Source organism: Thermobia domestica, chromosome 14 (genome assembly GCF_964235325.1).
Source record: "Thermobia domestica chromosome 14, izTheDome1.hap1.1, whole genome shotgun sequence".
Taxonomy (NCBI): domain Eukaryota; kingdom Metazoa; phylum Arthropoda; class Insecta; order Zygentoma; family Lepismatidae; genus Thermobia; species Thermobia domestica.
Window position 1 is genome coordinate 119689180 of NC_137467.1, and position 24610 is coordinate 119713789.

General features: G+C 36.5%; 3 protein-coding genes and 1 pseudogene across 3 annotated transcripts in view; all 4 read right to left on the bottom strand.

Moving 5' to 3' along the window:
* Positions 1-3818: 3818 nt before the first annotated feature.
* Positions 3819-5107, bottom strand: LOC145670700 (uncharacterized; annotated as a pseudogene).
* Positions 5108-7911: 2804 nt separating this feature from the next.
* Positions 7912-8436, bottom strand: LOC145669976 (uncharacterized). The gene has a single exon (XM_081738318.1). It carries the CDS (start codon positions 8434-8436, stop codon positions 7912-7914), a length of 525 nt encoding a protein of 174 aa, XP_081594444.1.
* Positions 8437-8825: 389 nt separating this feature from the next.
* On the bottom strand, positions 8826-9881 carry LOC145669977 (uncharacterized). Its single transcript, XM_081738320.1, has one exon. It carries the CDS (start codon positions 9879-9881, stop codon positions 8826-8828), a length of 1056 nt encoding a protein of 351 aa, XP_081594446.1.
* A 213-nt stretch (positions 9882-10094) lies between these two features.
* Positions 10095-24610, bottom strand: part of LOC145669978 (uncharacterized) — a 45337-nt gene continuing 30821 nt past the window's right edge. Inside the window, exons 3-4 of the mRNA XM_081738321.1 lie at positions 12157-12828; positions 10095-11920 (exon numbers count right to left, since the gene is read on the bottom strand). Coding sequence (XP_081594447.1) covers positions 10095-11920; positions 12157-12828 — 2498 coding nt within the window. The remainder of the gene's footprint in view (positions 11921-12156; positions 12829-24610) is intronic.

A 24610-nucleotide genomic window follows, 5' to 3' on the forward strand; every position in this document is an offset into this window, starting at 1 on the left:
TTCTCATGAATTATGTATATTATTGAGAATTCTCTCACTTAAGAATAACGGTAATTCACATCCGAATATCAAATACAGGTAAGCAATATCCTTCACTCATATATTCATCTTACTAGGGATGATTCCATTCCGGGACCAAGTACCTGGGGAAAACCTATATATCATCTGAAAGCTCTTGCCAAAAGAAGTACGAAACTGTTTTCGAATTACGGGCAAACCCACAACCTGACCCTATAAGGGGACAGTTTGTTGGAGTTTGTGACCCTATGTATTGTATAGTCGACATAAGTAAAAATGAATCTTACGATCCATTAAGCGTAAGCACCTGAGCCCATCATGTTCCTTTTCGGCCCATCGCTAGAACGTAACTCGGGCAAAGGTTTGATAATATCGCTTTGCACTCAGACGTACCCGTTTGGTCAGTGTTGCCAACCAATTGTAAATGCAATGTGGCAGATGATTTCTGTACCACTGGATGTATATCCATGAAACTTGGCATAAACATCATTCGTCACTAGGAAAAATATACTGTGGACGTATTCGTCTTACTCGGAGCCCAGTTTGTCAGTGTTACCAACCAACTGTAAAAATGAGAAGGTGTAAAGCAGGTTTCGTACTATTGGACGTTTATGCACCAAGAAACATCACACGACATTATACCAAAAATACGTTGAGTATGACCTATTTCAACCATTCTAAATTGTCAGTGTTGCCAACCAAATGTAAACATCACAATGTTGCAAATGGGGTGCGTGCCATTGAACGAATGTAGAACAAATGTGACACAAGCAGCATCGGACAATGGAAAACATAGTGTGAGTGTGCCCAAGCACAACAATTTGGCAGTGTTTTCAACCATTCAAAAATATATTCTCTCGGAAGGTTGCCTGATCATTGCATGCATAGAGACAAAAGTTGGCATAAACATCATTTGACACAAAGCAAATATTCTGTGGTTTTTACCATTCCCCAAGCACCCTAGTATGTCAGTATTACTAACGTTTTCAAAATGGGAGTTCTTCAAATAGTGGTATGCTACCTTTGTGATATTTGTATATTGTCTAATGGTATGAATGGTATTTCGTGTGATGTTTCTCCCAATCTTGGTGCATAAACGTCTCATCGTACGAAACCTGCTTTACATCTCATGTTTATAGTTGATAGGTAACACTAACAAACTGGGGTCCTTGGAGGAGGAATACTTGCACAGTATGTTTTTCTAGTGACGAATGATGTTTATGCCACGTTTCATGGATATTCATCCAGTGGTACAGAAACCATCTGCCACATTATATTTACAATTGGTTGGCAACACTGACCAAATGGGTATGTCTGGGTGCAAAGCGATATTATGAAACCCTTGCCCGAGTTACGTTCTAGTAATGAGCCAAAAAGGAACATGATGGTCTCAGGTGCTTACGCGTGATGGATCGTAACATTCATTTTTACTTATATCGAATATGCAATAGATAGGGTCACAAACACCAACAAACTGTCCCCTTATAGGGTCAGGTTATGGGTTTGCCCGTGATTTGAAAACGGCTTCGTACTTCTCTTGGAAAGAGTTTTCAGCCGATATATATGTTTTGCGCAGGTACTTGGTCCCAGAATGGAATCATCCCTAGTTAGTAAACAAATCTCTCTATTTTAAAGTTACAAAACACAATAATGCCAGGGATGCAATAACACCGTTTGTTTTTCAACTGTTTACAGCACAGAAACTAAGCAGGTGGCTGCACTCTGCAATGTGCCAATGCATAGGAAGTATATCTGCTGTTTTCGCGCGCGAGTTGGTTTCTGTGGTGTGACGTGTATGTTGCGTAGTTTTTGTGTTATCAATTCTGACCAGAAAATTGAGAACAGAAAACACAAGTAAAGTTTTTGAAGTCCCTTATATTAATATTACTACAGGCGAGTAATGTGTAGCAATTTAAACAGGTGGTCAATAACGAGTGTATTGACTTTGTTTACATGAGGCAATGTGTTAGTAGGGAGCAGTGGAACGATGGTATATTCATTGTATTGTGTGGCTGCAATAACGCCGAAAGCGATGTTTCCAATGGCGCCTTGCTATTTCCCTCTTGCAATAAACAGTAGCGATGTGAATTTAAAAAAAAAAATGTGTCCTGTTAGTACTAATTCAGTGATAAGTTTTTTTTTTTAAGTAAAAGGCCACGATACAAGTCACAAGGATTACGTGCTTTGTTTAATGAAGAACAATTAATGAAAGCAGGAAATGCTGTGAAGAAGAGAGTAAATGTCAGTGCTGCTTCGCGGGAGTACAACATTTCACGAGGGAATCTACGAGACCACTTAATTCATGAAAGTTGAAGACAATTGTCGTGAATGGGGAAGTAGCTAGTCTTGAATTGCAATCTTGTAATTTAATAATTTAGCCAAATATGAAATTAAAATAAATTAATAAATTCTTGCTTCATATTTATGTTTTAGGATTAACGACTTCATATCGTACTTCCGAAGAGAAACATCAAAAGAATTTAATGACCTTGTCTATAGCGACAACTCCCAGTCACGACCCCTCTTCAGTTTTATTAGAAACAGGAAAAGAAAGTGTTAGAAAGAAGAGAAGTAGGTAGGAGAAAGGAGGAAAAGGGGAAGAGGAAAATGAGAAAGGAAGAAGGAACTAGAGATAAATGATTACTGGAAAAATTATGGAAATGTGGTAAAGGAACTTGAATAGTTATTAAAAAGGTGGTTCATACTCGAAAATTACTGGAGGATCAATTCTGAAGTGATCCCAAAAAGACACATGTTCCCACATACGACCCCGACCTGGATCCAGACAACTGCGCAAGTGGGAGTTGCCCTAACCCAGTCCAGGTGACGAGAAGTTTTAATGTAATTGTTTGTCTATTGTTTCGAAATGTTGAATAATCTGTATCCAGTATTTGAACTTCTATAATGGAGATCGAACACACATCTGAATCAGCCAAGGAAAGAACGAAAAAAAGTCAAAGTGTATATTCTCCACAAATAGATGTTTTGAGATTTCTGAAAAGACTGCCGTTATTCTGGCTCATCCTGTTATTTTGGCCTTCCTCCCACAGCCGATTTAAACTACTTTAAAATTGGTTATCTTTCATGATCTCCGTCATACACTAATACATATAATATTCTATTACACATTTATTATGAACACTATCACAGTAAATCAATATTAAATACTACAACTTAAAACTAAATTTACCATTCATTCATACACTCTCGCATACATACAGGACGCGTATTGGCATGGGTGATAATAGTTTTAAGAGTAAGAAGAAAATTAATGAAAGAATAATAATTTATGAACAATTATTTCGAGTGCTGTGTCAAAAGTAAACCTATATGAAAAGAAGGGCAATGTTTAGCAGAAGGGGTCTAGCTAATTTTTTTTTTAATTACAATTTCCATAGTTTATGTTCATATTAGGGTAGGTTATGTTACATTAGTTATGTTAGATATGTTAGTGCAGGAGTCCAGCATAATTTAAGAAAATGATAGAATTTCGCTTATTTCTATTAATATTAGGCTAGTTTACGTTACTTTAGATTGGTTTAAGTTAGTTTAGGTTAGGTTAGATTTGGTTAGGTTATGTTAGGTCTAAGTACTTGTATCTTCCATTTCTCCTGTAAATTTTGTATATTTTATGTACTCCTGGACCCCTTCTGCTAAACATTTGCCGAAAAAAATAATATGAACTTGGGAGGTTGAATTCTTGAACTGCGTAAGCTCCTAGATATATGAGTATGTATTTAAATATGTTTCACAATACAATTTCAGATAATATTTTTGGCATATATTCCGAAGTTGGGCGTCCGCTTTCGTTAAGTTTTTTCACTGTTATCTCCTTTCCGCACTTTCTGCAATTTCTTATTAGGTTCATTAATCTGTGCTCTTCACAAACTTTTAAAAGATTTTGGTCGTTATCAATGTATTCCTTCAGAAATGTTAAAACTGCTAGTTCATTGCCCTTGTACATTCGCCATGTTGGTAACATAAATGCTCGTTTCTTTCCCACAATGCAACTGTTCGGTTACCTTGCGCCAAGTAGTTCCCTCCGCTCGCCATATAGTCCCATGTTTATAACCGCTTATATATAACAAATAAACAGATTTTTCGAGACTCTTATATATTATCAAGCACACAAACGATCAAATTATCCATATATTTCCTGTAAATTTTAAAAATTTCGCTGGAAACGGACGCCCAACTTTGGAATTTAACCCATATTTTTAGTCTATAGTTAATTAGCAAAATGTCATTAATTAGCATATTGTGCATAATAGTGAATGTGTCATTGAAAATTTTCACATATGGCTAGTAAACAATATTTTAATCTGGTTTCGCAGTCATTATGTAGTAGAAATCTTTTAGGTTAACTACACCATCCTTATCTCGATCAGCTTCAGTAATCATCTCGACTAGTTCTTCTTCAGTTAACACCTCACCCAACTCTCGAGACACATGCTTAAGGTTCTCATAGGTAATATAACCGGTATTATCTAGATCCAACATTCGGAAAGATTTGATGATATCTTCTTTGGTGTCTACACCTGACATTTTCTCAGCTATAAACTGTAGATAATCTTCATAAGACAATAGACCAGATCCATCTTTGTCAGCATCTTGAATTATCTTCTTCATTTCATCTTTCTTGGGTTCAAATCCAAACGCTCTCATTGTAATCTTCAATTCCTTGGTCTCAATTTTACCTACGCCTTCAGAATCAAAAAGATCAAACGCTTTTTTAATATCTTGTTTTTGTTCTAAATTTAGTTCAAACTTCTTCCCAGGCGGTCGCAGGCCAGCAATAGTCAAGCGATGTTTAGCTGCTTCTTCAGGATCCATTTCTATTAATTAACAGTATTTTAATTTTCAGATTTCCCCATGCAGTCAGAGAATTGGAAATCAATTCAAAACACATTGTTTTCTACATTTTGATAGCAACACTATCAGTAAAGCATTTTGCAGTTTCCGTTTGTGATAAAAGTATAACTTGACAGAAACATTGATATTTAAGTATTCGTTTCTTCTTCTGTTATCTTGAGCTTATGCAAATTTGTGCAATACTTGTGACCAACAAAATATTGCAAACATATGTTATCAAACATAACCATACGTCGAACCTGAGAGAGATTATGTGGCCGAAACAATATATATAAAGCGTATAACAGAATAATTTACATCGATATACGTCAAAGTCACACTATCACCAACCAATGGCATGGCATGTGTGCTTTTAAGCATTGATTGTAACCATTAACAAACCAACCATGGGCACTGCTTAATTAAAAGAAATTAAATAATATCGTCTACGAAATATAGATTGTTTTTTCCCTTACAAGAATCATGATTACAAATCCATGAATAAACTGTTTTTGTCCATTTAATATTCAAAGCCTCAAATATTTCTAAATCTTCTTTCTACGACACGATCGCCGCGAATATTCATCTCTCCGCGGTGACAAGCCATAAACACCGATGCAAAGATTACTTACTCAGAGAGGGATGTATATACAATCCAGGTTTCTCTCTACAGAGGCAGGATGCTGTTCCCATATCATAAAATATTTTTACTGCATAGTATTTTCACCGGGAGTAAAAATATTTCAGAACATCCTGAGATATTCTTACTCTCCAACTTCCTCCTATACTAAACGACAAATACCAAAAGCAAATAAATAATTACACATTACATCTCTTTTTCTTTTTTACCATGTAAAGCGATCAGCTATTTGCAATAGAGGGGTAAATTTATTTAAGAAATTCCTGAAATATTCTTAACCCCCATTCGTTTCTTCAGTGCTAAACGACAGATCACCAAAAACTATCCTTACTCCATCAATTGCTTCTGCATTAAATGTCAGAGTAACACTAAAACCTACTAACTAATAGCACATGACAATATTTATGTTTCGCCACAAAAAGCGGTCATGTCTTTGCAATATATAGGAAGTACACTTATTTCAGAAAATACTGAAATACCACCACCCGATTCTTCTAATCTGAACTTCACAGGAAACAGGACCTACTATCAAACAATACATGAGAATGTTTCTCAATTGTCATACGTAGCTATCATCTCTTCGTAACAGGTAGGAAGGGAAAGTTGTTTTAAAAAGTCTTGAAATATTCTTACCGCACCCATTTTTCGTATACTGAACGACAGAAGAACGCCAAAAGCTACTAAATAACAATACATGACAACATTTCTCTTTTACCATACGTACCGGTCATCTCTTTACAACAGATAATGGTGAACTTGTTAGAAAATCCAGAAATACTCTTACCCCCACCCATTTCTTCTATAATAAACTACAGAGGAATACCAAAGTTACTCAATAGTAATACATAATAACATTCCTCCTTTACCACACAAAGCACTCATCTCTTTGATAAGATAGGAGTGAAACGCGTTATTTTAGTATAAGAAATCATAGTAAACATTCCTGAACTTCACTTCGTAATTAAACGATTAAACTGCAAATTTAGTGTCATTTCCATAGAAACAAATTTTGGATTCGGGACACCATTCTTAAAATGATATTACATTTTTATTAAATCGAATTTTGACTGTTGCACCCAATTTTGAAACGGTTTGTTTGGATCTAGTATAGATGATTTAATATATATATATATATATATATATATATATATATATATATATATATATATATATATATATATATATATATATATATATATATATATATAATATATGTAGTATCAAAAAAACAAAAGTTAAATTAATTTTCAAAAACAAATTTCTACTCATGATGTTTTCTTTCTAGGTCATAGTTGTTGGTTTAACTGAATCGGTGCCTGAAGAGTAGCGTGGCCATCACCACCATCCATGCCCCAACCCAATCCAGTACAGAATAACCATATGCCGTAGAAGGGTTAACTCAAATTTTTTAACCAAAATTAACTTTTTGGCCAACCGAATTATATCCAATTCTATTCTAGACAATAGAGATATTATAGCATCTGACTTTTATAAAATTTCAATGTGTTAATTCCAAGATCTTGCTCAAGCGACACCCAGCATTGAAACCTTTGAGTTTTAGTTCAGTTGAATAATATCATTAAGCTTATTTATGACACATCAACACGAAAGAAATATTACTCAACTGTATATAAAAGAATGTACTGTTATTTAATTTGACCAATAAAAAATCAAGTATTTGTACATCTTTTATTTCAACCTCATGTTTATTAACAACAACACTCTTTCCTTTCATAAGGTGTTGTCTCAAAAAAGAAAGAAAATGAAAAAATTAAAATGAAAGTGGAAAAAATCCTCATTCTGTTATTCCTATCTACTTATACATTCGAGGTCTAACTCCGTATTCTATTAAGCATGCTTGAACTTATATCTCCATTTGTACAATATGAATGTATATATTTGTAACTTCACTCAAGTACAATGACAATGCTAAAAACAATGTTCATACTAGTGGACTGTAAGGCTTGGTTCGTATGCCACATGAATGCAACCCAATATAAATTCACTGTATTTAATGATTACAACTTCAGTTTGCACACAAAAATAATACACGAGAATAAACATGTTCACAAGGTCCTTAGTTGTAAATGATTTTGATATGATGGCTTATTGTTTGTGCTGTATTGTATGATCTTCGACCATGATATATGGTGCACCAAACTGAATGTTCTTGCTGCCACACTCACACTATTCACCAAACAATAGAAACGCGTTAAGCAACTTGAACACTGTTGCCAGCTAAAGTTACACACACTGTTAAACACACAAATAATCCCAAACATACTCCCCCCTGTTGGTCAGCTAAGGTCTGACAAAATAAAACAAAATGATACATATAAAAAACGAAACAAACACAAAACTTGAAGAACTGTACTTATTTTTAGATTACTCAAATCTCAATTCTAATCCTTGTTATATGGTAATGCAACTAGTTTGTTGATGGAACGTTTATATGTTTCAGTTGTAGTACGAACCGTCACTACACGAACTAAGAAATCCTTTCCTGGGAACACTTTTTCAATGATGCCCAATTTCCACTGCAATGCAGGAACGTTGTCTTCAATCAGCAAAACTACATCTCCGACCTTGAGATTGTCTTGCGGTGAAGTTGTCTTAGAGCGTTGTTGAAGACCATGTAAGTAATCTCGGAACCATCTCTTCCAAATGTGTTGTTTTAGTTGTTGTATCTTCTGCCAACAAGATAAGCGGTTGTATGGTAGATCGGCGAAGTTAGGCTCTGGTAAAGCTGTAAGGGCTTCTCCAATTAAAAAATGTCCAAGGGTGAGAACACTGATGTCGTTAGGCTCACTTAATAGCACTGTAAGTGGTCGAGAGTTGAGACAGGCCTCAATCTGTGTGAGTAATGTTACAAACTCTTCATATGTTAACACTGCACCTTTTGTAATACGAACTAGATGGTATTTCATTGATTTTATACCGGCTTCCCATAGTCCTCCAAAATGCGGCGAATTTGGCGGTATGAAGTGCCACTGAATTCCTTCGGTCGATGTAAAATCATGAACTTGAGAACTAAAAGGATCTGATGAAAACAGCTGATACAATTCTTTCAATTCGTTGTTGGCTCCAACGAAATTTGTGCCATTGTCGCTGTATATATTGAGACATCTTCCTCGTCTGGCTATGAATCTGCGTAAAGCTGCTATGAATGACTGCGCACTAAGATCTGTTACCAATTCCAGATGTATTGCCTTGGTGGATAAACAAACAAAGAACGCAACATATGCCTTACGTACAGATCTATTTCTAACTGCTCCTGATTTTATGTAAAACGCTCCAGCGTAGTCCACGCCTACGTTTAGGAATGGTCTTGCTGCACACGAGCTGCTGGCAACTGTCCCATAAGTTGTTTTGAACCACTGGCCTTTAACTTGAAACACGTGAAGCAATGATGGATCACTTGTTTTACTACCTGTTTGCACCTGATGATCCAATATTTCTGGCGTAGTGATGATATTAATAATTGGGGTCCAGCATGAAGTAATCTTAAGTGTTCTGCTTCAACTATAAGTTTTGTTAAGTGTTGATTTGAAGGCAGAACTATTTGATGTTTGGCGTCAAACGGAAGCTGACTATTCTCCAATCTTCCTCCAACTCGGATCATGCCTTCACTATCTAAAAATGTATGTAAATTGTTCAATTTACTTCTTGACAGAACAATGTTTCCATTACGAAGATGCTGCAATCCGCTGTGAAACCCAATTTCTTGTGTCCATTTGATGCAAACATGGAGCGCTGTATGGAGTTCTTGTACTGAAAGACCTTCTGTTAGTTTGTTTTGCTTGTGTCTGATGTTATGAACAAAACGTCTACAATATGTTATTGTCCTAACTAACCTTGACAATTTTGAGAATCTTGTTATGGTTCCATTGCACCAATTGTCTAAAGTGACTGTCAATGTTATGGTTCCCTTACTCTCTGGAACTTGATCTGGTTGCAATGAATCCTTACTTGTCACTGACCAATTAGATTCTAAACTAGAAAGCCATTGTGAACTGTGCCACCATAATGAATTGGCCTTTATGAAAACTGCATCTATTCCTCTTGAAATCAAGTCTCCAGGGTTGTCTGAAGAAGTTACATGTTTCCAACAGCTAACGTCAGTTAAGTCTTGAATTTGAGCTACTCTGTTGGCCACGAAAGGTTTCCATTTGTTGCACGGAGAAGCTAGCCATGCCAACACGATTTGGGAGTCGGTCCATAAATGGACGCTACTTATGTTCAATTTTAAAATTGGTAAAATCTTGTGAACTAACTTTGCCAAAACAACTGCTGCGCATAACTCCAGACGTGGGAGAGTGATTTTCTTGACTGGGGCCACACGTGATTTAGCACATAATAACTTAACTGACATTTCTCCTTGTTGATTGATCGATCGCATATAAATGCAAGCTCCATATGCTCTTTGAGAAGCATCTGAAAAACCATGGATCTGAATCTCCGCTATGTTTCCTTCAACGAGTACATATCTGTCAAATTTAATCTGATTGATTAATGGAAGTTGCTTGTACAATTAAGTCCATTTCTTTGCTAATTCCATTGGTATATTGTCGTCCCATTGAACCTTTTACCGCCACAATTCTTGCAAAAATATTTTGTATGAAATGACAACTGATGAAATTATTCCTAATGGATCGAATATAGTGGCAATGGTGGAAGCAATCTGGCGTTTAGTAATGCACTCTTGAACCTTCATTGGTGACGTCTTGCTTTCAACGAGAAATATATCCTTGTCTGGATGCCATGACAATCCTAATGCCTTGACGCCTTGGCCCTCATGGAACTGGATTGGACGCTGCACTTCTCGAAGCTCTGGCGAGATGGATTCCAATAACCTTGGATCATTCGAACTCCATTTCCTAAGTATAAAACCTCCCTTTCCCAGTAGCTCTATCAATTGCTTCTGGACCTCTAGAGCTTGCTGTATGTTGCTCATGCCACTACAAACATCGTCAATATAGAAATCTCGACGTAATATTTCTGCTGCTACAGGGTAATTATGCTCTTCTTCGTCTGCTAATTGCTGTAGGCAACTTGTGGCCACAAATGAAGCACATACCGTACCATACGTTAGTGTTTTCAATTCAAAAACTTGAATAGGTTCATTTCTAGATCTTCTCCACAATATACGTTGTAATGGCGTGTCTTCTGGATGAACAGTGACCATGCGATACATCTTAGCGATATCTGCAGTGAATACTACCGAATGAGTTCTGAAGCGCAAAATGATAAAAAACAAATCTTGCTGTATTGTAGGACCAACTAAGAGAATGTCGTTGAGGCCTTTTCCGCTGTCAGATTTTGCTGAAGCATCAAACACTACACGGAGCTTTGTTGTAGAGCTTGTGGGCTTAAAAACTGCATGATGTGGCAAATATTGTGCAACGCTGACGTCCTCCTTTTTACTCTCATCTATCCTTACCATGTGACCAAGATCTTCATATTCGTGCATGAATTCCGTATATTTAGCTTCAAAGTCCGGGTGTTGATCGAATCTTCTTTCCAATTGCTTTAATCTAACCAATGCCTGCTGATAAGAATCGCCTAAAACTGTACGCTCTTCAAGAAAAGGCAATCGTACAATGAAACGCCCTGTATGATCTCTTGTTGTGTTCTGAACGAAATGTCGCTCACATGCAAGCTCTTCGCTTGATCTAGGTGTAACAGTAATTTCTTCAAGTTCCCAAAATTTTTGTAGTTGTTGCTGTAGATCTATGTTTGTCTTCACAAAACATGTTGTTAATGGAATATGGGGGTCACGTTCTTGAGGAATGCGTCCTGCCACGATCCATCCCAATTCTGTCTCCTGAAGCACTGGAAAATCACCTGGCCGTGTTTTGTGTCCTGACTTCATAATTATGTAGAATACTTCCGCACCTAAAAGAATATCTATGTCTCCAGGCGTATTAAAAGTAGGATCTGCTAGAACAGTGTCCTTGGGAATGTTCCAATCGTCATAATTAATTCTTTCTTCCGGTAGTTTACTTGTAATGTGAGGGAGAACTGAACAACTTATATTCAATGAAAATGTGTTAACACATGAATGGATACAAATATCTACAGAGTACTTTGTATTAGAAATTGCTTGATTTATACCTTGAATTGGAGTATACTGTCTATACCGTTTGATGTTCAATTGTTGCACCAAATTCTCTGTTATGAAATTGGTCTGACTAGCACTGTCTAGAAGCGCGCGACAAGGAACCAGATTTCCCTTGTTATCCCTTACTTTTACTATTGCAGTAGATAACAACACTCTTGCGTTAGGCCTAGCCTTTAATGCACAATATGACACTTGCCCTAAATTTTCACTGGAATCTGAGTTGTTACTACGCTCTTGCACCACGGCACTGCTTACACTTGGAAACCGCACTGATTTGTCTTTTGTTACGTCTACATGCAATAATGTATTGTGCTTTTTGGAACACTTTTTACAACCTCTCGATTTACAATTCTTCAAAAAATGATTACTTTTCAAACAATTCATGCATAATTTATTTTTACGAATGCACTCTAATTTTTGGCTGTGTGCCGCATTCACAAAAGACGAACAAGAATATAAAGGATGCTGGCACAAAATTCACATGCATTTGAAAATGTTGATAAATAAGTCTTTGATGACTGCATACCTTTTACTTGCTTGTTTTGTACGCTACTACCCTGCTTCACACCATCAATACTAGTTCTCATGGTCTCAAGCACCTGACAACGTTTCTCGAGAAACGAAAAGAATTCTGATAAAGCAGGAAAATTAGAATTCGCATTTTGAAGCTCCCATGACTTTCTAGTAGTTGCATCTAATTTTGATACAAAGTGTTGGGTCAAAATTACGTCTGTGAGGTTTACGTTTAGCTCAAGTGCTTGTAGCGCATTTATATTGCTAGTAGCTGTATTTATAAAAGCGCGAAGTTCACTTACATTTTCTTTATACACTGGCTTGATTTGTAGTATTTCGTGAATGTAAGAAGAAGCAATTAGCTTTTTATTTGAATACCTGTCAACGAGTAATTGCCATGCTACTGAATAATTTGTTTCGGTAATTGGTAAATTTTCAATTAGGTTTAACGCTTCGCCCTTAAGAGAAGTTCGGAGGTACTGAAACTTCTGTACTGTGGAAATGTCTTTATTCTCGTGAATAAGAGATATAAAAGTGTCCTTATATGATAACCAATGTTTACAGTTCCCGTCAAATGCAGGCAACTGTATGACCGGTAATTTAACTTGTGCGCTACTGCTAGTGCTATTACTAACAGCTGATTCTTTATTTCCATGTTTTAAAACAAGTGCTTGCATTTGAGCCTCTAAAGAAAAATACACATTTTCAATTTCTGCACGAGCGTTTACTGCTTCCGCTTCGGGTTCGATTTGATCAATTTCAATAGTATCTTGCACCTCCTGCAACTTTGACCAGACGTTATTTAGATGTTTTAAGCATGCACGTATTTCTTCTATATTGCCTTCATTTGGATCAAAGGCCTGAACAAAAGTGTTTATTCTAGTTAACTGGCCTCTGTATGCAGATCTTTGCCTTAAAAGACGCTGGTGTGATTCACTCATGATTAAATGCTACGCAGAAATATGAAGAATAAAAAACTACTGACCTGAAGATGATGATTTTTTTTTACCTATGAAATATACTCCAGAAGCCTGGTCCTGGTACAACAGCTGTCCGCCTACACAAAATACGGGATTATTGTTCAACGTACGTGATAGCACCACATATAGGCCGACACAAACACATTTCTCTTCACAACAGCACAGAACAATTCTCAGAAATCTTCGCACTCATGTGGCCCGGATAGGACCAAATGTATACACGACTCCAAAAGTGCATTACCACCTGCAATTCTCGTTTTCCTGCAATAGCAGGCAACCCAAAAAGCTGGGCGGTTGGGTTGGTTCCGAATTCGAAAGGCGTTGGACCAAACCTCAATTTTGTTAAAAATATATCACTGTGGCAAACTGAAAAATAAGGAAATAAATTGTTAAGAATGACAATTTTATTACCGTGACGGAGTTGGATGACATCAAAAGTTACAAAATGATCTTACTTAAGCAGTTCAAAAAAGATGAATTGCAAAAGACACATATCAGAGAAAACATTTCTCTCCTTCTCCCCCCCAAAAAAAAGAATTTTAAAAAAGAAAAAGTTACATAAAGTAAAGTTTTAATATAAAAGCCTCACCCAAAATTTTGAAAATTGACATGCGAAAGCAAGAATAACTGAACCGAAGTTAATAAAATTGTGCACAGATATTGCAGACGTAAAATGTGGGAATACAGGTTTCATATTTTCCTGAAAAAAAGAACGGTAGGGTGGGGCATGGACCCCTCCAAACCCTTGATCACGAGATATCAAAAATGCTAGTAACAGTATGTCAGATGTGTGTAAAGGATATGAAGAATTGTAACGAAACTTTTTCTATAGACAACACGCAAAAAATAAAGGAATACGAGTTTTTAATGTTCTGCGGAAAACAGTTATAGGGGGCAAAAGCCCCCACGAAAAATTTTGAAATTTGACGTCCGAAAGGTAAGAAGAAGTGAACCGAACTGAATGAAATTCTGCACAGATATTATAAACACAAAATGAGGGAATACGGGTTTCTTATTTTCCTTTAAAAAACGGCTGGGAAGGGCACGGACTCCTCCAAACATTTGATCATGAAATATCAAAAGTACTAGTAACAAATGTCAGATGGGTGTAAAGGACATGAAGAATTACAACGAAACTTTTTGTATGGACAATATGTAGAAAATAAAGGAATACTTTTTTTTCATTTTCTGCGGAAAGACAGTTTTATAGGGTAAAACAACCCACCCCAAAATTCTAAAGTTGACGCCAGAAAGATAAGAAGTGAACCGAAGTGAGTGAAGATTGCACAGATGTCGTAAGTTTAAAATGAGGAAATACGGGTTTCGTATTTTCCTGCAAAAAAAAGGTTGGGTGATGCACGGACCCCTCCAAACATTTGATCACGAAATATCAAAAGTGCTAGTAACAGTATGTGAGATGTGTCTGAAGAACATGAAGCATTGCAACGAAACATTTTGTATGGAAAATAACCATAAAATAAATCAATACGAGTTTCTTATTCCCTGCGGAAAAACTGTTTTAGGGGTCGAAAGCTCCCCCCCAAAATTTTGAAAGTTGACACCCGAAAGACAAGAAGAAATGAGCCGAAGTGAATGAAATTTGCACAAGTACTGCAGACGTAAAATGAGGATAAGGGTTTCATATTTTCTTAGAGAAAACAGTTAGGTGGGGCGCCGACTCTCCCAAACGTTTGAAAACGAAAACTCAAAAATACTATTAATAGTATGTGAGATGTGTGTAAAGGAAATGAAGACTTTCAACGAAACTTTTTGTATGGGAAATGCGCTGAAAACAAAAAATAGGGATTTTTCATTTTTGCGGAAAAATGGTTTTATGGGGCAAAAGGCCCCACCCCAAAATTTTGAAATTTGGCGCCGAAAGGGAAGAAAAAGTGAACCGAAGTGAATAAAATTTTGCGCAAATATTGTAGACATAAAATGAGGGTATACGGGTTTCGCATTTACCTAAAAAAAATAGGTTAAGTGTGGCACGGACTCCTCCGAATCTTTGATCACGAAATTTCATAAGACAGTATGTCAGATGTCTGTAAAAGACATGAAGAATTGCAACGAAATATTGTGTATGGAGAATACGCAAAAAGAAAATAAATACTTGTTTCTTATTTTATGCGGAAAAATTATTTTGTGCGCAAAAGAACCCACCCCAAAATTTTGAAAGTTGACGCCCGAAAGGTAAGAAGAATTGAGCCGAAGTGAAAGAAATTGTGCACAGATATTGTAGGCATAAAATGAGGGAGTATGGGTTTCGTATTTTCCTTGAGAAAACGGAAGCGTGGGGTGCCGACCCCTCCAAACCTTTGATCACCAAATATCAAAAGTACTAGTAACAGTATCTGAGATGTGTGTAAAAGACATGAAGAATTGCAACATATCTTTTTGTATGGACAATACGCAAAAAGTAAAGGAATACGGGTTTATTATTTTCTGCGGAAAGACTGTTTTATGGGGCAAAAGAACCCACCCCAAAATTTTAAATTTGAAGCTGGAAAGGTCAGAACAAGTGAACCGAAGTGAGTGAAATATTGCACAGATATTGAAGGCTTAAAACGAGGGAATACGGGTTTCGTATTTTCTTGGAAGAAGGGGTTGAGTGAGGCACGGACTCCTTCAAATATTTTGATCACGAAATTTCAAAAGTACTAGTAACAGTATTTGAGATATGTGTAAAGGACACGAAGAATTGCAACATAACTTTTTGTATGGACAATACGCAAAAAATAAAGGAATATGAGTTTCTAATGTTCTGCGGAAAAACGGTTTTAGGGGGGAAAAGAACCCATCCAAAATTTTAAAAGTTGACGCCCGAAAGGTAAAAAGACATTAGCCGAGGTAAATGAAATTCTGCACAGATATTACAGACGTAAAATGAGGATATGAGTTTCGTATTTTGCTGAAGAAAAAGGTTGGGTGAGGCACCGACCCCTCCAAACCTTTGATCACGAAATATCAAAAGCGCTGGTAACAGTATGTCAGATGTGTGTAAAGAACATGAAGAATTGCAACGAAACATTGTGTATGCAAAATAACCAAAAAATAAATGAATACTGGTTTCTTATTTTCTGCGGAAAACTGTTTTAGGGGTCAAAATCTCCCACCCAAAATTTTGAAGCTGACACCCGAAAGAAAAGAAGAAATGAGCCGAAGTGAATGAAATTTGCACAGATATTGCAGACAGAAAATGAGGTTACGGGTTTCGTATTTTCCTAGAGAAAACAATCGGGTGGGGCGCCGACCCCTCCAAACGTTTGATAACGAAAAATCAAAAGTGCTACTAACAGTATGTCAAATGTGTATATAGGACATGAAGAATTCACCGAAACTTTTGTATGGACAATGCACTGAAAACAAAGGAATACGGGTTTTTTATTTCTGCGGAAAACAGTTATAGGGGGCAAAAGCCTCCACGAAAAATTTTGAAATTTGACGTCCGAAAGGTAAGAAGAAGTGAACCGAACTGAATGAAATTCTGCACAGATATTATAAACACAAAATGAGGGAATACGGGTTTCTTATTTTCCTTTAAAAAACGGCTGGGAAGGGCACGGACTCCTCCAAACATTTGATCATGAAATATCAAAAGTACTAGTAACAAATGTCAGATGGGTGTAAAGGACATGAAGAATTACAACGAAACTTTTTGTATGGACAATATGTAGAAAATAAAGGAATACTTTTTTTTCATTTTCTGCGGAAAGACAGTTTTATAGGGTAAAACAACCCACCCCAAAATTCTAAAGTTGACGCCAGAAAGATAAGAAGTGAACCGAAGTGAGTGAAATATTGCACAGATGTCGTAAGTTTAAAATGAGGAAATACGGGTTTCGTATTTTCCTGCAAAAAAAGGTTGGGTGATGCACGGACCCCTCCAAACATTTGATCACGAAATATCAAAAGTGCCAGTAACAGTATGTGAGATGTGTCTGAAGAACATGAAGAATTGCAACGAAACTTAATGTATGGATAATATGCAAAAAGACATACGAATACTGTTTTTTTATTTTCTACGTAACAATGGTTTTACAAGGAAAAGCACCCATCCAAAATTTTGAAAGTTGACGAACGAAAAGCAAGGACAAGTGAATCGAAATGAATGAACTTGTGCACACATATTGTAGACGTAAAATGAGTGAATACGGGTTTCGTATTTTCCTGGAAAAAACTGTTGAAAAAGGCACGAACCCTTCCAAAGTTTTGATCACGAAATACCAAAAGTACTAGTAACAGTATGTGAGGTGTGTGTAAAGGAAATGAAGAATTGCAACGAAACATTTTGTATGGAAAATAACCATAAAATAAATCAATACGAGTTTCTTATTCCCTGCGGAAAAACTGTTTTAGGGGTCGAAAGCTCCCCCCCAAAATTTTGAAAGTTGACACCCGAAAGACAAGAAGAAACGAGCCGAAGTGAATGAAATTTGCACAAGTACTGCAGACGTAAAATGAGGATAAGGGTTTCATATTTTCTTAGAGAAAACAGTTAGGTGGGGCGCCGAGTCTCCCAAACGTTTGATAACGAAAATTCAAAAATACTATTAATAGTATGTGAGATGTATGTAAAGGAAATGAAGACTTTCAACGAAACTTTTTGTATGGGAAATGCGCTGAAAACAAAAAATAGGGATTTTTCATTTTTGCGGAAAAATGGTTTTATGGGGCAAAAGGCCCCACCCCAAAATTTTGAAATTTGGCGCCGAAAGGGAAGAAAAAGTGAACCGAAGTGAATAAAATTTTGCGCAAATATTGTAGACATAAAATGAGGGTATACGGGTTTCGCATTTACCTAAAAAAAATAGGTTAAGTGTGGCACGGACTCCTCCGAATCTTTGATCACGAAATTTCATAAGACAGTATGTCAGATGTCTGTAAAAGACATGAAGAATTGCAACGAAATATTGTGTATGGAGAATACGCAAAAAGAAAATAAATACTTGTTTCTTATTTTATGCGGAAAAATTATTTTGTTTGCAAAAGAACCCACCCCAAAATTTTGAAAGTTGACGCCCGAAAGGTAAGAAGAATTGAGCCGAAGTGAACGAAATTGTGCACAGATATTGTAGGCATAAAATGAGGGAGTATGGGTTTCGTATTTTCCTTGAGAAAACGGAAGCGTGGGGTGCCGACCCCTCCAAACCTTTGATCACGAAATATCGAAAGTACTATTAATAGTATGTCAGATGTGTGTAAAGGACATGAAGAATTCCAAAGAAACATTTCGTATCGACAATACGCAAAAAATAAAGGAATACGGGTATTTTAAAGGCTATAGCCCCACCCAAACTTTTGAAAGTTGAAGCCCGAAAGGCAAGAAGAAGTGAGCCGAAGTGAATTAAATTCTGCACAGATACTGCAGACGTAAAATGAGGATATGGGTTTCGTATTGTCCTGGGGAAAACGATTCCGTAGTGCGCCAATCCCTCCAAACCTTTGATCACCAAATATCAAAAGTACTAGTAACAGTATCTGAGATGTGTGTAAAGGACATGAAGAATTGCAACATATCTTTTTGTATGGACAATACGCAAAAAGTAAAGGAATACGGGTTTATTATTTTCTGCGGAAAGACTGTTTTATGGGGCAAAAGAACCCACCCCAAAATTTTAAATTTGAAGCTGGAAAGGTCAGAACAAGTGAACCGAAGTGAGTGAAATATTGAAGGCACCCCAAAATTTTGAAAGTTGACGCCCGAAAGGTAAGAAGAATTGAGCCGAAGTGAACGAAATTGTGCACAGATATTGAAGGCTTAAAACGAGGGAATACGGGTTTCGTATTTTCTTGGAAAAAGGGGTTGGGTGAGGCACGGACTCCTTCAAACATTTCGATCACGAAATTTCAAAAGTACTAGTAACAGTATTTGAGATATGTGTAAAGGACACGAAGAATTGCAACATAACTTTTTGTATGGACAATACGCAAAAAATAAAGGAATATGAGTTTCTAATGTTCTGCGGAAAAACGGTTTTAGGGGGGAAAAGAACCCATCCAAAATTTTAAAAGTTGACGCCCGAAAGGTAAAAAGACATTAGCCGAGGTAAATGAAATTCTGCACAGATATTACAGACGTAAAATGAGGATATGAGTTTCGTATTTTGCTGAAGAAAAAGGGTGGGTGAGGCACCGATCCCTCAAAACCTTTGATCACGATATATCAAAAGCGCTGGTAACAGTATATCAGATGTGTGTAAAGAACATGAAGAATTGCAACGAAACATTGTATATGCAAAATAGCCAAAAAAAAAATAAATGAATACTGGTTTCTTATTTTCTGCGGAAAACTGTTTTAGGGGTCAAAATCTCCCACCCAAAATTTTGAAGCTGACACCCGAAAGATAAGAAGAAATGAGCCGAAGTGAATGAAATTTGCACAGATATTGCAGACAGAAAATGAGGTTACGGGTTTCGTATTTTCCTAGAGAAAACAATCGGGTTGGGCGCCGACCCCTCAAACGTTTGATAACGAAAAATCAAAAGTGCTACTAACAGTATGTCAAATGTGTATATAGGACATGAAGAATTCACCGAAACTTTTGTATTTACAATGCACTGAAAACAAAGGAATACGGTTTTTTTATTTTTGCGGAAAAACGGTTTTATGGGGCAAAAGACCCCATCCCAAAATTTTGAAATTTGACGCCAAAAAGTAAGAAAAAGTAAACGGAAGTGAATGAAATTTTGCACAAATATTGTAGACATAAAACGAGGGAATACGAGCTTCGTATTTACCTAAAACAAAACCAGTTAGTTGGGGCCCGGACTCTTCTGAACCTTTGATGACGAAATATCAAGAGTGCTAGTAACAGATTGTCAGGTGTGTGTGAAGCCCACCAAGAATTCCAATGAAACTTTCTGTATGGACAATACGCAAAAAATAAAGGAGTACGTTTTTTTAATTTTCTGCGGAGAAAGAGTTGTAGGGAGCAAAAGAACCCACCCAAAGTTTTGAAAGTTGATGCCCGAAAGGCAAGAAGAAGTGAACCGAAGTGAATTAAATTGTGCACAGATATTGTAGACATAAAATGAGGGAATACGAGTTTCGTATTTTCCTGGGGAAAACGGAAGCGTGGGGCGCCGACCCCTCCAAACCTTTGATCATGATATATGAAAAGTCCTAGTATGTCAGATGTGTGTAAAGGACATGAAGAATTGCAACACAACTTTTTGTATGGACAATACGCAAAAAATAAAGGAACACGGGTTTTTTACGATCTGCGGGAAAACGGTTTTAGGCGGCAAGAGACCCACCCAAAATTTTAAAAGTTGACGCCCGAAAAACGGAAAGAAGTGAACCAAATTGAATCAAATATTGCACAGATATTGTAGGTTTAAATTGAGGGCAAACGGGTTTCGTATTTTATTAAGAAAAACGGTTAGGGGGCTCGGACCGCTCCAAACCTTTGATCACGAAATATAAAAACTGCTGGGAACAGTATGTCATATGTGTGTAAAGGCCACGATGAATTCCAACGAAACTTTTTGTATGGACAAATACGCAAAAAAATAAAGGAATGCTTTTTTATTTTCTGCAGAAAAACAGTTTTATGGGGCAAAAGAACCCACCCCAAACTTTTGAAAGTTGACGCCCGAAAGGTAAGAAGAATTGAACCGAAGTGAATCGAATATTGCACAGATATTGTAGGTTTAAATTGAGGGCAAACGGGTTTCGTATTTTCCTAAGAAAATCGGTTAGGGGGCTCGGACCGCTCCAAACCTTTGATCACGAAATATAAAAACTGCTGGTAACAGTATGTCATATGTGTGTAAAGGCCACGAAGAATTCCAACGAAACTTTTTGTATGGACCAATACGCAAAAAAAAATAAAGGAATGCTTTTTTATTTTCTGCAGAAAAACAGTTTTATGGGGCAAAAGAACCCACCCCAAACTTTTGAAAGTTGACGCCCGAAAGGTAAGAAGAAGTGAACCGAAGTGAATCGAATATTGCACAGATTTTGTAGGTTTAAATTGAGGGCATACGGGTTTCATATTTTCCTGAGAAAATCGGTTAGGGTGCACGGACCTCTCCAAACCTTTGATCACGAAATATAAAAAATGCTGGTAACAGTATGTCATATGTGTGTAAAGGCCACAAAGAATTCCTACGAAACTTTTTGTATGGACAAATACGCAAAAAAAATAAAGGAATACTTTTTCTTCTTTTCTGCGGAAAGACGGTTTTATGGGACAAAAGAACCCACCCCAAACTTTTGAAAGTTGACTCCCGAAAGGTACATGTTGTCTCAAAGGTCGAGGGCATTCTTTATTGCTATTTTGAGGCAAAAATTTTCTAAGTCCAGCTTCGGGTATCTTCGGGAAAAAGTAAACCAGGTTCGAACCTCGAAGTCAAGCTTTGCAATCTTGAGAAATTTTGCAGATGTGTTTTTCTTCTTTTAAATATAATAAGACTTGTTATTAATTGTATAAAAAGCAACATTGATTGAAATACTTAATAATACAATATTTCGAAACTTTGTATTAATATCAGCATATGCCTGTTTGTCATTTAGCTCTCCATACGTAATGAAACATTTAGATACGTAAACGAATATTTCCATATGTGAAAGAATGCAGAAAATTAAGACATAGAACACAATTCTCGTCTGAGTACTAAAATAAAAGTCAAAATGGAACAAAAACAGCGTTTGCAGTGGATATGTATCAGAGCCCTGCACGGGCTGGGCGTGTCCTGAAAGGCCCGGACACAAATGCTATAGGGCCGAACCGGGCGCACGTATTTCCGGGCCGAGCCACGCCGGCTCGGCTCGGTCCGGGCACTCAAGGACGGATTCGAAACTAATGTTGTCATTTTTTCCTTAAGTGTCCTCCACTACCCCTGCCTTTGCCGTGTTCGTACGGTCTTACTGACAGTCTATGTTAATCGTAGTGTGTTTGGAAAACTGACTCTGTTCAAGACTGCAAAGTACTGCAATACTACTAATATTACTACTACTTCTATTATTACTACTACGACCACAGTTAATACTACTATAACTTCTACGATTTCGCATCAGAGTTGACATGTCTGGTGGTACAGAATTTACCTTCTAAGTACAGTATTTTATAACAAGACTTGCCAAACAGGGTGAAATATCCCTATTTTCATTTTCCAACAATTTTTGACCATAAATCGACTTTTGCGAGGTGAAAAAGGAAGATACGACAGAAGGAAAACAAAATTATTGTAAAAGCATTATCATCAATATTTTGCATTCCAAAATATGGAATGTTACTTAAAAAACGTAACTTTAAAAGAAATATCTACTAAAATGAAAGAACAAATCATGGCATTTTAGGCGTGTGCATAACAATAATACACAAAATAAATAAATAAATAATTATTACAATACTTTTGAGGGTCTAGATCATTTAGATTAGATATTGGTATTCCAAAGGTAAACAAATGAAATGTTTTTTTTCTTTTGACTGAAAACGTGATTTTGAATTATATATATATATATATACAGAATGTTATACAAGTCGTGTAATTTTCTACAGCATTGGGAGAAGATGAAGTTGTCACACCATTAACATAAAATTTGGCACTCTTATTGAGAAATATCTGAATTTTTCGAATTTCTAAAGGAAATAGGACAAAATTAATGTTTAGCCCCCATTTTGGAAGTGTAAACACATAAGTTCATTTTCCTTATGGGAGATTCAATGTTAAATTTTGGAAGCAGTTTTCTCCAATAATTATTCGTCAAGATTTTTGGGCAAATGAGTTGCATTTGTTACGAAATGCAAAAACACTCATTCACAAAGCTAGTAAAGCCGTCTCAAACATTATTTTGGGAAGGCCCCGCTTTCGGGGGACAAGGGCCGTAAAAAGCTGGTGGATGATGTGTTACCACAATCCCAAAATTTATTTTCGGAGTGCCAGTAAACGTCAGATTAATCACGAATGTCACAGAATTAAAGCTTCAATGCTCCTTACATGTAGGAGTGACTGATAATGGGGCTACAGCCCCCTTTCAAAAGTAAGAAAATCACCAGAAATATCCTCAGTAGGGACATACGAGAAGAAGGTGTTTTTTGTTAATTAATGTGAAATTTGGCGTCATTGTAGCAAAAGAGTATGCATTTTTGAAATCTGGAATGCTATTTTGGTAACGCACCGGCTTAGGGGGGCACAGGGGACGAAGCATTAGATGATATATCTATAAAAATTCAAAATTTTGTTCCGGAAATGCCAGTGAGCGTCAGATTTTTCACAAATGTCACAGAATTAATATTCTAATGCTCCTTACATGTGTCAGTAACTTATGTGGGGCTATAACCCCCTTTTAAAAATAAAAAATCACCATTTATATCCCTAGTAGAGATACGAGAAGAAGGTATTTTTAGTCAATTAATGTGAAATTTGGCGTCGTTGTAAAAAAAAAGTATGCATTTTTCATATCTGGAATGTTATTTTGGTAACCACCACCTTATTGGGGCACAGGGGGCGAAGCATCTTATGATTGATCTTTATAAAAATTCAAAAGTTTGTTCCGCAAATGCCAGTGAGAGTCAGATTATTCACAAATGTCACAGAATTAATATTCTAATGCTCCTTGCATGTGCCAGTAACTTATATTGGGCTATAGCCTCTTTCAAAAATAAAAAAAATAATCATAAATATCCTTAGTATTGACATACGGGAAGAATTAATTTTTCTCAATTAATGTGCAACTCGGCGTCGGATTAGCAAAAAGTTATGCGTTTGCCAAATCTGGAATATTATTTTGGTAATGTACCGCCTTAGGGGGCACAGGGGGTAAAGCATATGTTATTGGATCTTTTTAAAGTTTCAAATTTTATTTTGAAAAATCCATCGTGTGTCAGATTGATCGCAAATAATGCAAAATTAATATTCCGATGCTCTTTGCATGTGCCAGTGACTGATATTGAGCTAGAGGCCAACTTTCAACAATTACATTAAAAATTTATAAATATCCTTAGCAGGAACATACGGAAGAAGCTATATTTTGCCATTTAATGTGAAATTAGGCGTTGTGCTAGTAAAAATGGAATATTATTTTGGGAATAGAAGGCACAGGGCACGGAGTGTAATTTGGTACTTTTGGGGATCATAGGGAGGGGGCTGACAGAAATTCCAAATTTTATTTTGGGAGTGCTCATGAGTGTCAAATTAGTTGCAAGATGCGCAGAATTAATACTCCGTAGTGCTTTTATGTGCCAGTGACTAATATGTTACTACAGCTATCTTTGAAAAGCATCATAAATTCAATATGATTATTCTTAAGCAAAGACCTACTGGTAGAAGCATTTTTTTTTTACAATGTGAAATTTGGCATTATTTTTTAGAAAATAAATCTTTGTGACAATAAGATAATACCCATATGTGGATTTCTTTAAGGGGCGTGGACTCAGAATTTCTTTTGCCTAATGGGAGTGTAACATAGGTAAATTTGCATTTTTAGTTAGAAAATACAATAACACTCTTTCGCTTGTATCTATGATGGTGCATGTG